Source organism: Schistocerca piceifrons, chromosome 4 (genome assembly GCF_021461385.2).
Source record: "Schistocerca piceifrons isolate TAMUIC-IGC-003096 chromosome 4, iqSchPice1.1, whole genome shotgun sequence".
NCBI lineage: Eukaryota > Metazoa > Arthropoda > Insecta > Orthoptera > Acrididae > Schistocerca > Schistocerca piceifrons.
Window position 1 is genome coordinate 641,020,942 of NC_060141.1, and position 14,783 is coordinate 641,035,724.

Sequence of the window (14,783 nt, forward strand, 5' to 3'; positions counted from 1 at the left end):
TAAAAACTAGAAAAGAAAAAATGACCGACAAGCCTGTAGCAAACCTTCCATTACCTTCCGTCTGCAAAGAGTGCACAATAGATGGCCACTTCCGTTGTCGATATTAGCGCAATTCGTATCGAATCGTCATTCCTCTTACCACCCTTCCCATCTACGCTGTTGCGCCTTAGAAAATATTAATTGCACAGATATTTATGAAATTCTGAAATATGCTTATTTATTTACAACAAATAAAGTCTAAGACTGTAAATTATAAATATTACATAAAGCAATAATTTTACTTACGCAGTGAAGGACCTTATTAATTGAACACAGTAGGTATGATCTATTTCTTAGGTCTTACTTGATACACAATAAATTACTATAGGGGGTTTTCATTACGGATTCCAATGTATTTTCCACCAAAAAGGTAAATCTATCTTTTCTATATCACCATCATTACTCAAACGAAATACTTAATCAGAAAATTTAGCGCTACAAATTTTATCAAGGTACATTTTGATAATACTGAATTTCAAACGTTCGAAGTTCGTTATCATCGTATGAAAAAGAAGACATTAGAATATATCAGTAGAATTTACGTGAGGAGTGCCACAAGCGTTCTGAGCCGGTGGGTTTCTGGCGTCAGGCGATATCGATTCTTACTTCCATCTTTGATCGTTGTCCCTGTGCATTGTTCTCTTTGCGTCTGAGGCAGGCTATCTGTGAGGAGCGCCTGCGCAAGTCGAGGAGAGGGGTCCGCGCATGAGCCGAGTGAGTCTGTGACGTGACGTGACGTGACGTGACATGCCTTCGGCGTTGTCGTTGTGGGGAGTTGGCGACACGGTGTCACGTGCCGTGAGGAGCAGTTGAGTGGGAGCAATGAAGAAGCATGAGCCGCTGCCGGAAAGTATTAAAGTCGTATTGACACGGCTGGCCAGTGGCGACCAGTGTTTGCTAATGCCTCCAGAGCTATGTGGATGGAAGGCGTGTGAATTGAACATGAAGGAAAAAAAATTAATCGCCAAGCTTTCGTGGTGGGTTCCTCTTTCTATATATAGTGAATATTATTGCGTACTTAAGGACTGTTGACTGTTGCAGTTGCTGGTGCTAGTCGCCAGTAAAACATTCACTGCAGTGGTGGCGAGGCGAGTTATGTTCTGGAACGGCCATGAAATTATGTTATTAAAGTGGCTAAAAATAGCGCCTCGCATTTGTAAGTTTGGCTTTGGTGCTTAGTGGCACGCTGAAGGAAGCTGGTTCACTCGAACGTCGTTTCTTAATGTAGTTACAGATTTAGAATTATCTGGTTTTACGAATCAGTGGTAGTTGTTTCTTAATAATTTATTGTGTTTATTGAAGTGATATTAGTTCCTAATGCAATTTCAAATACTCATCTGAAGGTTGATTGTCACGTTAGGTACTGCACGTTTGATTTATGTGGTGTCAGCCATTCAGCAAAGACAGGTTGCCTTAAGTCATTGCGTGCAGACTGGCACATCTTTTCACGTGGTATCTAGATTTCTTTTTTTTTTTTTATCAAAGGAAACTAAGCTCCTTAATTCAGTTCATTGGTTAACTTGTAATGTGTTTATATTAGGGTATTGCTTTTCTATGTATTTGTGTAACTTTTATATACTACAGTGTGCCTGCCGCTCATGTTTTCCAGTTTTCAGAAACGTGACAGTGGTCGACGCGAGCAAACCTCGCCCCGCAAGCTTGCAGTGTGACAGAAATCTCAGGATTTGAACTCAAGGTCGTCCGGACCCCATTAACGCGCGATTTCCCTATTCCATTCAACGAGAGGCTTGTTTTAGGCAGAAGATTTCCTACTGCCCAAAGTTTAGTATAAGTTCACTCTTTCGATCGTGTGTTTGTGAAATGGTAATAGATTAACGTTTGCTCGCGTTCATCAAACTGACGTTTTGCATAAAGTTTAGAATCTTCCGGACGTTTGAGTGTAGTAGAATGGTAAGTGTAAACAGAACTATTAAGAGTACCCTTCGGGTCAGATAGCATGAAATCAATTTTATCTTTTCAGTAAGTGTAAAACTGAGTGAGAAAGGCGATGGCCGACATTGTAAACATTTGGTTATCTGTTGTTACCGGCACGTAAAGGGGCCGTTGTCACAAGTGTGACAGTTAGTATTGCAAATACTAATTGTGGATAGGGCCTCCATATGCAAGTGTTGTTAATTGATAATTACTGCTGATGAATTCATGTGTATGTGTAACCAATAAAGAAGTGTTGCAACTACAAACTCGTTGCGTTACTGGCACACAAGGTTCGTGTGCAACCGCCACACCACGTTCTAGTACATAAATGAATATGGCGGATACTGATTTTTCTCCTCACACCCATCCTCCATATGTCGTGTTAAGTTCGTGTACTGTACATCTCCATGTAGAAGTTTCGGTTCTGTCAATGGCTTGACTTGAGTCACGCTTCTACATTCAAGGTTGTGTTGCAGATGTCACAGACGTAGTACTGCCCTATTGCTATTAGGTTTCTTGGGGTCTTTTATGAATTTTAATATTATGGGAACATTTGTCTTGTACTGATGAAGCCCACCAGATGCGGCTTCCTGCGTGGGCGTAGGTGTGGTCTCGTTGTGCGCTGGGGACGCTAATGAAACGTCATTCAATGAATAGTCATTTATTTCCAAGAGTTTTACAATCATTCTGTGTTCTTCCCAGTGCGCACCAGCAGAGGTCGTACTATGCCCACGTTGCATGGAGGCACGGGGTAGCGTGTCAGCCCCCGACAAGGAATATGCTGGCACGGCCCCTGCGTTGTCTGTGGTCTGTGCGACGGCCTCGTCATAGAAAGGTATGGTGGCCTGTGCGTCTCTGCAGCCTGGCACGGCTATGGAAGTACGTTGGAGCATCACCACTCTCATTCATTGAGCTGCACTTAGACCAGAAATCTGCAAGCACCTGTTGTCGATTGTATGATGGCGTATATGCGGAAGACCCAACAGTGACACGGAGTACAGACTGAGAGACAGTCCCAGCATTCCGCTCATAACGCAGTACTTTTACCGTCCAGTAGTGGCGGCAGAGGCACCCTGCTCCCAACCTGAGCAGCTAGTAGACAGGCAAATCACTTCTTCATTCATGGATGACTGGCCTGGGCCTCATCTTTGAGTAGTCAAAGGTGTGGCCGGCACGAATCCAGCTCTCAGAGTTGGTTCCCTTCTCAGCCGGACGGCTGTGGACCCATAACAGTAGACTCCAAGCTGGCTGGTAACTCTTCGTTGTCTTCACCAGGTTGTCCTGCAACTAGTAGAGCTGGCCTTCCCCAGCATCAGTGTTGCAGATGGAGTGAACAGACTCTAAGAGTGTTCGGAAGTGAGGCAAGGGTTTTAGAGCGCTCGAGTTATCATGTAATTAGATACGTTACCTTAGGTGTACACTCTAATGTAGTTTGTCATTTCATTCAGTGGTTACTCTATTCCACAAATTTGGATGCATTCAACACTTTTTCCAGTGCGTTTTTCGTTATTTTTATGTCATCACAGTGTTTCCTGCATTAAATTGTTATCTATAAATTTTATTAGTCTTACTGAGCAATTTTTCCTACGGTAGTATTTGGGTCTAGGCTGTGGTAGGTTTGAATGGGTTAGGCTGATAATCCTATAAAATTGATGATCTACTGCTGTAGTAAGATTACTGACTTGGTTGGTTCAGTAGTACACACGAAACAAGTATTATGACACTAAAGTAAAAGCGTTTTGATGTATTTATTTAGTTCTCATTTTTTTTCGGTTCTGTGGTGTCACATAAGCTCAAGCTACTCGTTCATAGAACGAAACACTATATAACTCACACAAAGCTTCTAAAATAAATTATAAAAGATAGTAAATTAAAAACACATAAACAGAACTACAATAAATACAATTAAATCACATATTACAGTAAATGCTGTAAATTACAGCGAGGAACGCCCTGTACAGAATAAAAGGAGAATGTCACAAGGAAACATTCAATTCAGAACTTAACATCTCGTTTTTATCACTCATATGTTTTAGTTTCGAAGAAAGCATATTTAGAATGAAACTGGCGGAATAGTGCACACCACTCAGTGTACTCTTGAAGGAAGTGTTAGCTAAACGTAAATCACTTATTTGTCAGGTGTTGGAGTGAACGCTCCCGGTCTTCTCGATTGGTCAATGTTATTAACAAAATATACCGTGGGAGAGAGGAGTGCCAAAGTTAAGAGTGCCGAGACGCTTGAGCAACGGCCTGTACAAGATTCTTTATATGAATGCGCAAGTTTACATCCTGTTATTACGGTTCATCCATCCTCGGAATCGAGAATATCGACGAGTTTTGCCTGTTATCGATATCTGAAAAGATATTGGCTTCAGGAATTCTATGACTTTTGTGAACTATTGCAAAATAATTTCTTCCTTTAATTGTGCTGTGAAACCTTGCTTATTGCCACATTTCATGATTCTTGGTCATACCCTATAGGTTTTCAAGAGTAAATCTGTGAATCTCAAAATAGTATGTGATGTAAATGCAATCTTTTCATTGCATTAAATTATAAGCTAAAGTTTTTTACCCTGCCAAGGGATCATGGACTTTGGAATGTGACATCAGTTTCAACTTAATACTTGTACCTGTTCCTGAGAAAGAGGTGTCTTAACAAACGGACAGACAGTCGGATAACTCGAGGCAAAAAATAAATAAATAAATAAACATGTGACATAAGTACAAATTAACAATTTTCCGATTTTTCTGTTTACTTGTACTGTGAAACCTTGCTTCTGACCCAATTACGTGATTCTAGCTCAACAGAGTAGGTAAAAAAGGCGAGGGTTAATAGAAATCCTTGGGTAACAGAAGAAATATTGAATTTAATTGATGAAAGGAGAAAATATAAAAATGCAGTAAATGAAGCAGGCAAAAAGGAATACAAACGTCTCAAAAATGATATCGACAGGAAGTGCAAAATGGCTAAGCAGGGATGGCTAGAGGACAACTGTAAGGATGTAGAGGCTTGTCTCACTAGGGGGAAGATAGATACTGCCTACAGGAAAATTAAAGAGACCTTTGGAGAGAAGAGACCCAACCACTTGTATGAATATCAAGAGCTCAGATGGAAACCCAGTTCTAAGCAAAGAAGGGAAGGCAGAAAGGTGGAAAGAGTATGTAGAGGGTTTATACAAGGGCGATGTACTTGAGGACAATATTATGGAAATGGAAGAGGATGTAGATGAAGACGAAATGGGAGATAAGATACTGCGCGAAGAGTTTGACGGAGCACTGAAAGACCTGAGTCGAAACAAGGCCCCGGGAGTAGACAACATTCCATTACAACTACTGATGGCCTTGGGAGAGCCAGTCATGACAAAACTCTACCATCTGGTGAGCAAGATGTATGAGACAGGCGAAATACCCTCGGACTTCAAAAAGAATATAATAATTCCAATCCCAAAGAAAGCAGGTGTTGACAGATGTGAAAATTACCAAACTATCAGTTTAATAAGTCACAGCTGGAAAATACTAACGCGAATTCTTTACAGAGGAATGGAAAAACTGGTAGAAGCGGACCTCGGGGAAGATCAGTTTGGATTCCGTAGAAATGTTGGAACACGTGAAGCAATACTAACCTTACGGCTTATCTTAGAAGAAAGATTAAGAAAAAGCAAACCTACGTTTCTAGCATTTGTAGACTTAGAGAAAGCTTTTGACAATGTTAACTGGAATACTCTCTTTCAAGTTCTGAAGGTGGCAGGTATAAAATACAGGGAACGAAAGGCTATTTACAATTTGTATAGAAATCAGATGGCAGTTATAAGAGTCGAGGGGTATGAAAGGGAAGCAGTGGTTGGGAAAGGAGTGAGACAGGGTTGTGGCCTCTCCCCGATGTTATTCAATCTGTATATTGAGCAAGCAGTAAAGGAAACAAAAGAAAAATTCGGAGTAGATATTAAAATTCATGGAGAAGAAGTAAAAACTTTGAGGTTCGCCGATGACATTGTAATTCTGTCAGAGACAGCAAAGGACTTGGAAGAGCAGTTGAATGGAATGGACAGTGTCTTGAAAGGAGGATATAAGATGAACATCAACAAAAGCAAAACGGGGATAATGGAATGTAGTCAATTTAAATCGGGTGATGCTGAGGGAATTAGATTAGGAAATGAGACACTTAAAGTAGTAAAGGAGTTTTGCTATTTGGGGAGCAAAATAACTGATGATGGTCGAAGTAGAGAGGATATAAAATGTAGTCTGGCAATGGCAAGGAAAGCGTTTCTGAAGAAGAGAAATTTGTTAACATCGAGTATAGATTTAAGTGTCCGGAAGTCGTTTCTGAAAGTATTTGTATGCAGTGTAGCCATGTATGGAAGTGAAACATGGACGATAACTAGTTTGGACAAGAAGAGAATAGAAGCTTTCGAAATGTGGTGCTACAGAAGAATGCTGAAGATAAGGTGGGTAGATCACGTAACTAATGAGGAGGTATTGAATAGGATTGGGGAGAAGAGAAGTTTGTGGCACAACTTGACTAGAAGAAGGGATCGGTTGGTAGGACATGTTTTGAGGCATCAAGGGATCACAAATTTAGCATTGGACGGCAGCATGGAGGGTAAAAATCGTAGAGGGAGGCCAAGAGATGAATACACTAAGCAGATTCAGAAAGATGTAGGTTGCAGTAGGTACTGGGAGATGAAGAAGCTTGCACAGGATAGAGTAGCATGGAGAGCTGCACCAAACCAGTCTCAAGACTGAAGACCACAACAACAACAACAGCTCAACAGAAAGTACCATGCAGATTTAGATGAGAAGCCTAAAATTTTCGAAATCAATTTTCTTGGCGGTTGAGTGTTGCGTCTTCCCGTTCACATATGTTCTAGTCGTGCCCTACACACCCTGCCAATTGGAATCAAAGCGATGCGGCGAAGTTCTTACAGTACGCTTGTAAGATTCATTGCAAGAAAGGAACTGTAGTCCAATCAGAAAGGAGGCAACTTACAAATATCTCGTTCGACCGATACTTCAGTACTGATCGTCAGTCTGTGACCCTTACTAGACAGGAGTGATAAACAGAGAAGACCCAAAAAAGAGTAGCACGTCTCGTCTCTGCGTCATGTAATAAGGTAATATCAAATGTATCGCGGAGAAGCTTAGTCAACACTAGTGCCAGTTGTTATTAGGCAGGAGTCGTATACTGCAATGTAGTGTACTGTTAAATTCTGAAAGTGTACATTAAACAATGGAAAGTCCAGAATGGATTAACGACAGCATTTTGAAAATGGTAGATTGCTACTCACCGTGTAGAGGAGACGATGAGCTGGTATACATTAAACTTACGGCCAAAAGTCCTTTTTCTGTAGAAGAAAACACACACACATTCACAGAATCATAACTCTCGCACACACACACACACACACACACACACACACGTTTTTGTGAATTTGTGTGTTTTTTATACTTCGAAACAAGCCTTTTGGCCAAAAGCTTAATGGAGAGCAGTCTTTCAGCTGTTCGTATACGTGACCCAACGTCTCTTTTGTAAGGCGGGTAGCATTTTCATAATATTGACGATGGCGTACATTCGCAGAAAAGTCAACCAATATAGTTCTAACTCCCACGTACACCTCCCAGAAAGACCATGAAGATAAAAGAAGATATATTAGAGTTCACATGGAAGCCTACCAACAATCGTTCTCAGCCACCATTCACAACTAGAACGTGAATGTGTGCGTGTGTGGGGGGGGGGGGGGGGGGAGGGGGGGAGGTGGGAGGTGGACCCTTCAACACACACGATTAGGTAACTTTCAGAGTGTATTTCTAGATGTACGAGATGTCCCAGAAATGTTGCAGCAAACTTCTAGACGATGTGGGGCACAAGATAAGGATTGAGAATTGCGTAGGAACCCATGACCGCAAACATTAGGGGTAAGTAGCAACAGAGGCCGAAGATCTGAGAGAGGTTCACTTGAAACATTTATTGGACATAACGAGTACACATGGTGTACGAAATGAATACGGCTCTGATGTTACAACAGATGCTCGAAGTTCGCACCATCAGACGCCATGCACACAGACATCGACGTAGCATTGACTGCCGGACACCAGACACCGGCAGTTTCTTTGATTGTAGCAGCGACGGGATCCAGTTCAGATTCCACAGGTTTGCGATACATGAGAGATTTCTTGGCTCACCACAGAAAGAAATCAAGGCTCTATAAAGCCGGTAAGTGTGGGTGCCAAAACTCTTGTGTAGAGCCCCACCTAGCGGAATATGACGGCGTTGCTATGCAATTCTCAATCCTTGTGATGTGCCCCACATCCCCTAGAAGTTTGTCGCAACATTTCTGGGACACCCTGCAGATGTAGATGTAACAGTCTCAGCTACAGAGTTATTACAACTGGAAGAGCTACTTTGTATTCTATTGTCCAGTATCCTTTTAGTCGATCTGCTTGAGAAAATTAACTGTTTCATTGTCACGATTTAGACGGAAGGTTTGTTCTATTAAGCAGCATCAGAAAATCAGAACGAGTCAATACACGAGCAGTCACTGTCACTGTACATGGTCGCTTTCTTCAGCGTCGCGATCTTCATCTCCAAACGGTCGGTCGGTCCAGCGTGGCCACTGCTTGAGGAGCGAGAAGAGCGCCCCGCCCGGGCTGATGGTGCCTGCCAGCTGGCAGTGGCCCACCAGGTGGTAGTCCTGTGCCAGGACCCCCCGGTCCTGCGCCAGCGCCAGCAGGGTCTCCAAGGCGTGGAGCGCGGTAGGCGTCGGCAGGCGTCTGCAGAAGGCGCCCATCAGCGCCACGACCAGGCAGCGGCCGCCACAGTCCTCTGGAGCGTCCGTCTCCACGCCCAGGCTGAGGTCTGCCGCCAGCTCCCAGCCGCGGCCCTCGTACACGGCGCCAGACGGCGCCACCACGAAGTGGAACGGCAGGTCCGCCCGCCCGCGGCAATGGACCTCGAAGTTCTGGAGGCTGCGCATCTGACGGCGCTCACCCTCCGCACCTGTAGCTTCCTTTGTTCTGGTGTGACCTGGAAAATCAGCATCTCTATCAGTGTATGTTCACACTCCAAAATTAATAAAATACTCTGCTGTCCATTAAATGGAAGTGGAAATGAACGTTTGGCGTCATTCGCTGGGAGGCCCCTTACGGGACAGGTCCGGCCACCTTGTTGCAAGTCTTAATACATTCGAGCGTTTGGTGTCATTCGCTGGGAGGCCCCTTACGGGACAGGTCCGGCCACCTTGTTGCAAGTCTTATTACATTCGACACCACATTGGGCGACCTGCGCTGTGGATGGGGATGAAATGATGATGCAGACAACACAACACCCAGTCCCTGAGCGGAGAAAATCCCCGACCCAGCCGGGAATCGAACCCGGGCCCGTAGGATGACAGTGCGTCACAATGACCGCTCAGCTATCGGAGCGGACTGTCCATTAAAAGCCGGCCGGAGTGGCCTAGCGGTTCTAGGCGCTTCAGTCTGGAACCGAGCCACCGCTACGGTCGCAGGTTCGAATCCTGCCTCGGGCATGGATGTGTGTGATGTCCTTAGGTAGTTAGGGTTAAGTAGTTCTAAGTTCTTGGGGACTGATGACCTCCGCTGTTAAGTCCCATAGTGCTCATAGCCATTTGAACCATTTTTTGTCCATTAAAAAAGCAGCACCACGATGGTGGCACTCAACAAACTTTAAACTGTCACGCACTATATGCTTGCATACGCAAATGATTAGGGTTGAGTGTAACTGTACGAAGTAAAAAGAAGTAATGCCTTCTGCATTTAATATACAAGGAACGCTTTCTTATTCAAAAGTTGCATGTGAATGTAGGCTGTTTTTGAGAAGATCATGTTATGCCTTGGCTAAAAAATTGAGAGGTCTATCAGAATGAGTCGCAATTTAATAGCGGCAAGATAATGAGCTACTGAGACTACAGTTTATCGTTCTATAATATTGTTGTTTGTTTTTGTCAGAATCTCTCGGCACTCCTGCAGATATACGCTGATGGAAAAAAAAGATCGCAACACAAAGAAGGAGTTGCGTGTTTCTACATCTGAGAGATGTGTCTATTTAAATTTCGCACCAACCGCATAAGAGTGACGCTATTAGCGCCACTATGAGGATGAAAATCAGGTTTGCTTTAAATACACGCTGTAGAGATCTTAAGCGTCAGTTACCTTGGAGATCTGGCGTGGTAAGTTGACGTTAGTCAAGAATGCCTTTAAGGCGACAAAGACGCTGTTATCAACACATTACTGAGTTTCAGCGAGGTCCTGTAGTAGGGCTACGAGGCGGTGGATGTTCCTTCCGTGACTTTGCAGAAACACTTGGCAGGAATGTAGACGCTGTACGTGATTTCTAGCAGCGGTGATCACGATAATGAACAGTCACAAGGAGACTCGACTCTAGAAAGTCACTTGGCGCTACCTGGAGACAAGCCCATCGTGTTCGGCATATGGCTGCCACGCATCGTACTGCGTCTGCAGCAGAAATTTGAGCAGCAGTTGTCACCACAGTGACACAACGAACCGTTACAAATCGGTTACTTCACGGACAGCTCCGAGCCAGACGCCCTGTAGCTGACCCCAAACCACCGCTATCTGCGACTTCAGTGGTGTCAAGCGAGAGTTCATTGGAGCGCAGGGTAGAGGTCTGTTGTGCTTCTGCCTCGGTGCCAGTGATGTACGCGTGTTGGTTACGAAAAGGCCAGTTGAGGGCCAGCACCATCCTGTCTGCATGCTAGACAGATTGGACCTACACCTGGAGTTACTGTCTGGGGTGCATTTTCGTATGAAAACAGAAGCACTTTCGTAGTTATCTCAAGCGCCCTCAATGCAAATTTGTGCGTCAATCTTGTGATTCGACCTGCTGTGCTGTCATGCATGAACGGCATTCCAGGGGGTGTTTTGCAACAGGATAATGCTCGCACACATACCGCTGTTGTAACCTAACATAATCTACAGAGTATCGAAATGTTGTCTTGGCCTGCTCGATCACCAGATTTGTCTCCAATCGAGCAAATATCGGACATTATCGGAAGACAAATTCCAGTGTGCTCCACAAACAGCATTAACCGTCCCTGTATTGGCTGGCCAACTGATACAGGCAGGGAACTCCATCCCTCAAGCTGACGTCCGGAACCTGTACAAAACAATGCATGCACGGTTAGATGCTTGCTTTCGATACTCTGGCGGTTTCACCGGTTATTCATGTACCAGAATTTCACATTTTGAATAACTTACCTCGCGCTTATGTTAACCTGCGATCTTGCAATGTTAGTCACTTAAATGTGTCACCCAGAGAAATCTATTCTAAAAATTTCACTACCCTGCTTTACTTATTGTTTGATGTTGCGATTTTTTCCGTCAGTGTAGAATAGATAGGTTTAGCAGCGCTACACTCAACGCCGTGCTAGGATCTAAACAGCACTACATGGCTTGCGCCAGACAGCACCGAAATAGTGATCGCTGAGCTGTAACAGACAGTACAACCACGTCACATAGTCTGGGTCAGCCATTGGGCTCGTTTGCAGCAAGACAGGTATCTACACAGACACTTACACTTTTATCGTACCAAAAAAAGTCCGGAAGCGATATTCCGCACAGACTGTATGATTCCGTGTAGAGCACTAAAGACTGCTAGCATGGCCACCATTGTTGTGACTGCCTTTGAAGCAACAGCAGACGGGCGGTCTGACAGTGGTGCGACTTTCGTCAGCGCTGGACACAGGAGTGGCTTCTCAGATTCCAAGTCCTGACTGCAGCATTACGATCGATACATCTATATGCACAGGCTCCGACGAGAACAAAAGTTGCCGGGTTGCAATTGTCACGGATGTGGTATTTTACAGAGGTCACATTGCCACACCAAAGTTGGCAACCCCAATAGACACCACGGACATTAGCGAGGATTCCCTACAAAATGCAACGATGTGTGGGAGTCAATCCTGAAGAGCACACCTCCTCTCTCAGCGAAGTCGCGCCCTCACACTGAGGTCAATATAGTATTGAACTAGCAAGAGCTCTGACTAGTTCGTGACCTCATCTTAAGGAGTCATCATCATACTATAGGACCAACGTGAAAGTTAAACTTTCTGATTGACGTGTTCATTTAAATGCGGAACATTTTGCTATAAGAGAACAGTTTGTTAATTAGTGCATCAAGTGATGCTTTGCTATTCCATAAGAGCTGTACATTATGCAGTACTCCTGTGACACAGAAATGTATCAAATACAAATGAAATTACACAATTTCAGAGACTTTACTGGTCGCATAGAGATATGATTTTCTTTATGTATATACACTGAAGCGTTGAGTGAAAATTTGTACCAAGACTGGGAATCGAACCCAGGTCTCCTACTTACTAGGCAGGTGCTTTAGCCACTAAGCCACATTGGCACAACAGATCACATCACTGCATGGATTATACTGGTACGCCTGCCTTCTCAATCCAGATTCTGTTCTTGCGTAAGGGAGAATTTAAAATAGACTGTTGCGACAGTGAAAATTTGGATCGAGGTGGGAAGCATGCCAGGGTAATCCATGCAGTTGTGTTAACCGCTGTGTCAAGGTGGGTTAGTGGCTAATGTACCTTCTGAGTAAACAGGAGACCGGGGTCCGATTCCCAGCCTTGGTACAAATTTTCACTCGCCGCTTCAGTCTATACACGTGATTAAAGCCTCAAAGTTAAGTAGATTTTTTTATACATTTATGTAATAAAGTGAATTAATATGTCATGTGTTCTAGTTGATGAGTCTTCTTCCAGAGCAGTCAACCAAACCACAGTTGTGGCCAGACGAAAGTAGTTTCGCCTGGTCACAACAAAGGATATACTGGGCCAGGACGGCGTGGTAGTATAGAGTTCCATTGTCTTAGGCGATAATTCGGCCAGTACCTGTTACCTTTCTGATGCGTTAAGGGCACTAGCTTTGTGTTCGAGGTCTCTGTGACGCTGTCTCATAACAATATTACCACTTAACGGCCTGTAGTTTCCTGACCTATATCAATACAGAAGGTGTTCAGCTGTTGCCCTGGCCGACATGTTCTTCAGATCTGTCATCCATTCAAAACATGTGATGATGAGAGACAGGCATTCGATCACTGAGCAGAATGCTGCCATAGAGCTGAAACAGCATGGAATGACATACCTATATCTGTCATCCAAGCTCAGTTTTCACTTGTTGAATGCTAGTTTGAAGGTACTGTAGCTGCAAGACGTGGTAGCTCTGTTTACTAATTTTTACACTTCGTATATCTGTATGGACTACGGATGTACTAAGGAACGAAGAGATATACATGAAGTTCTCTGAGGCTACAGATACCGCGATAAGGAACAGTTCAGTAGGCAGTTCAGCTGAAGAGGAATGGATATCTCTAGAAAGGGCAATCACAAAAGTTTGAAAGAAAAACTTAGGTATAAAGAAGATAACTGTAAAGAAACCATTAGCAACAGGGGAAACACTGCAGATGATCGATGAATGATGGAAGAACAAAAATGTTCAGGGAACTCAGGCATACAGAAATAAAAGTCACTGAGGAATATAATAAATAGGAACTGCAGCAAGCTAATACGAAATGGCTGCATGAGAAATGTGAAGAAATTTAAATGGAAATGATCGTCGGGCGGGCTGACTCAGTATATAGTGTAACAACACCAACGCTATACTATTGTACATATAATAATTTACATTTCTTTTGATTTTCGATAAATTAGTGTAATCGATGTTCTGATTTCATCTCTTTTTTGTTTCATGCCATTACGTTAAAGAAACTGTAAACAATTTTCGATGTGAATATTAATGTTTATGTCCAATTGCAAGCAATATTATAACAAAATGGAAATGTAAGAAATGTTGATACTGTTGTAAGATGTTAAAGTTGTAATTATGTGCCTGGTCCATACGTAGGCAATGTATTAGGATATGTAGAATGCAAAACCTCGGGTGAATACTCTGTCTGTAGGGGAGCGGTAAAAGGTGGATGGCAGGCGAGCGCGGGAAAATGCACACGGGCGCTGCACGGCATAACGGGCTCAGCAGCAGTAGTAGTCGGAGTTGGGCATCGGTCTAACACGTTCTGGATCGAGGAGGCTCTCCTGGAAGACGTAGTTTCATTGAGCCTCGGATGTGCCGTTTCCGACGACTATACAGCATGGCAAAATTACATAGGCACTAAATGGAAAAATATTGCGACGCTATGAAGAAGTAAAGTGCCGATACATCAAGAGCCATAGCTGTGATTGTATGTGTGCTCTGCGCCTCGCCATCTCGCCGCCCGCCAACCGCCGCATCGATACGAACAGGTTGAATCTTTTAGTACTGTATTCGTGTGGACCAGTGTTACTTTTGTTCCTTACTGTTCAATAACAACTTAACTTTTGCCAGAACTGTCCTATCATTTAATTATCCTCATCACTAACCTAGACAGGGTCCTTTCCACATGTTGTGCAATCCGAGTGTCCCGAGATGAAGATTTAAAGTTTATGTTAATAATAATTCCCTGCAGACCTATCTATGTTAAAATGATGTTTAAGGAACTTTGTTGTTAATGAATATATAGGTAAATAATATAGGTCTGACAAAGTTGGAAGATAATGTTGAAATTGGTTTAGTAATGAAGGCTAATTAATTTGAGACAAAAATAATGGTAGTTAAATGAGCAAGAAATAAGACAAAAAGAGTAGTAACTCATATATTGGAAATCTTGAGTGCTTAACGATTTCGATAATCAAAAATTTCAGTACAGTGATCATAACAGTTTCAGGGTCCCCCCCCCCTTTTTCTTTTCCATTCATGTAAATTCTGAAATGTACTGAACTGGT

At 43.3% G+C, this 14,783-nt stretch overlaps 1 protein-coding gene and 1 non-coding gene across 2 annotated transcripts in view; both read right to left on the reverse strand.

Annotated features, from left to right (window-relative positions):
- Window positions 1-7,723: 7,723 nt before the first annotated feature.
- Window positions 7,724-14,783, reverse strand: part of LOC124795986 (peptidoglycan-recognition protein SD-like) — a 28,463-nt gene continuing 21,403 nt past the window's right edge. Inside the window, exon 3 of the mRNA XM_047260066.1 lies at window positions 7,724-8,995. Coding sequence (XP_047116022.1) covers window positions 8,514-8,995 — 482 coding nt within the window. The 3' untranslated portion in view covers window positions 7,724-8,513. The remainder of the gene's footprint in view (window positions 8,996-14,783) is intronic.
- Trnat-agu lies at window positions 12,290-12,361 on the reverse strand. Its single transcript has one exon. It is a non-coding gene; the product is annotated as a tRNA-Thr (tRNA).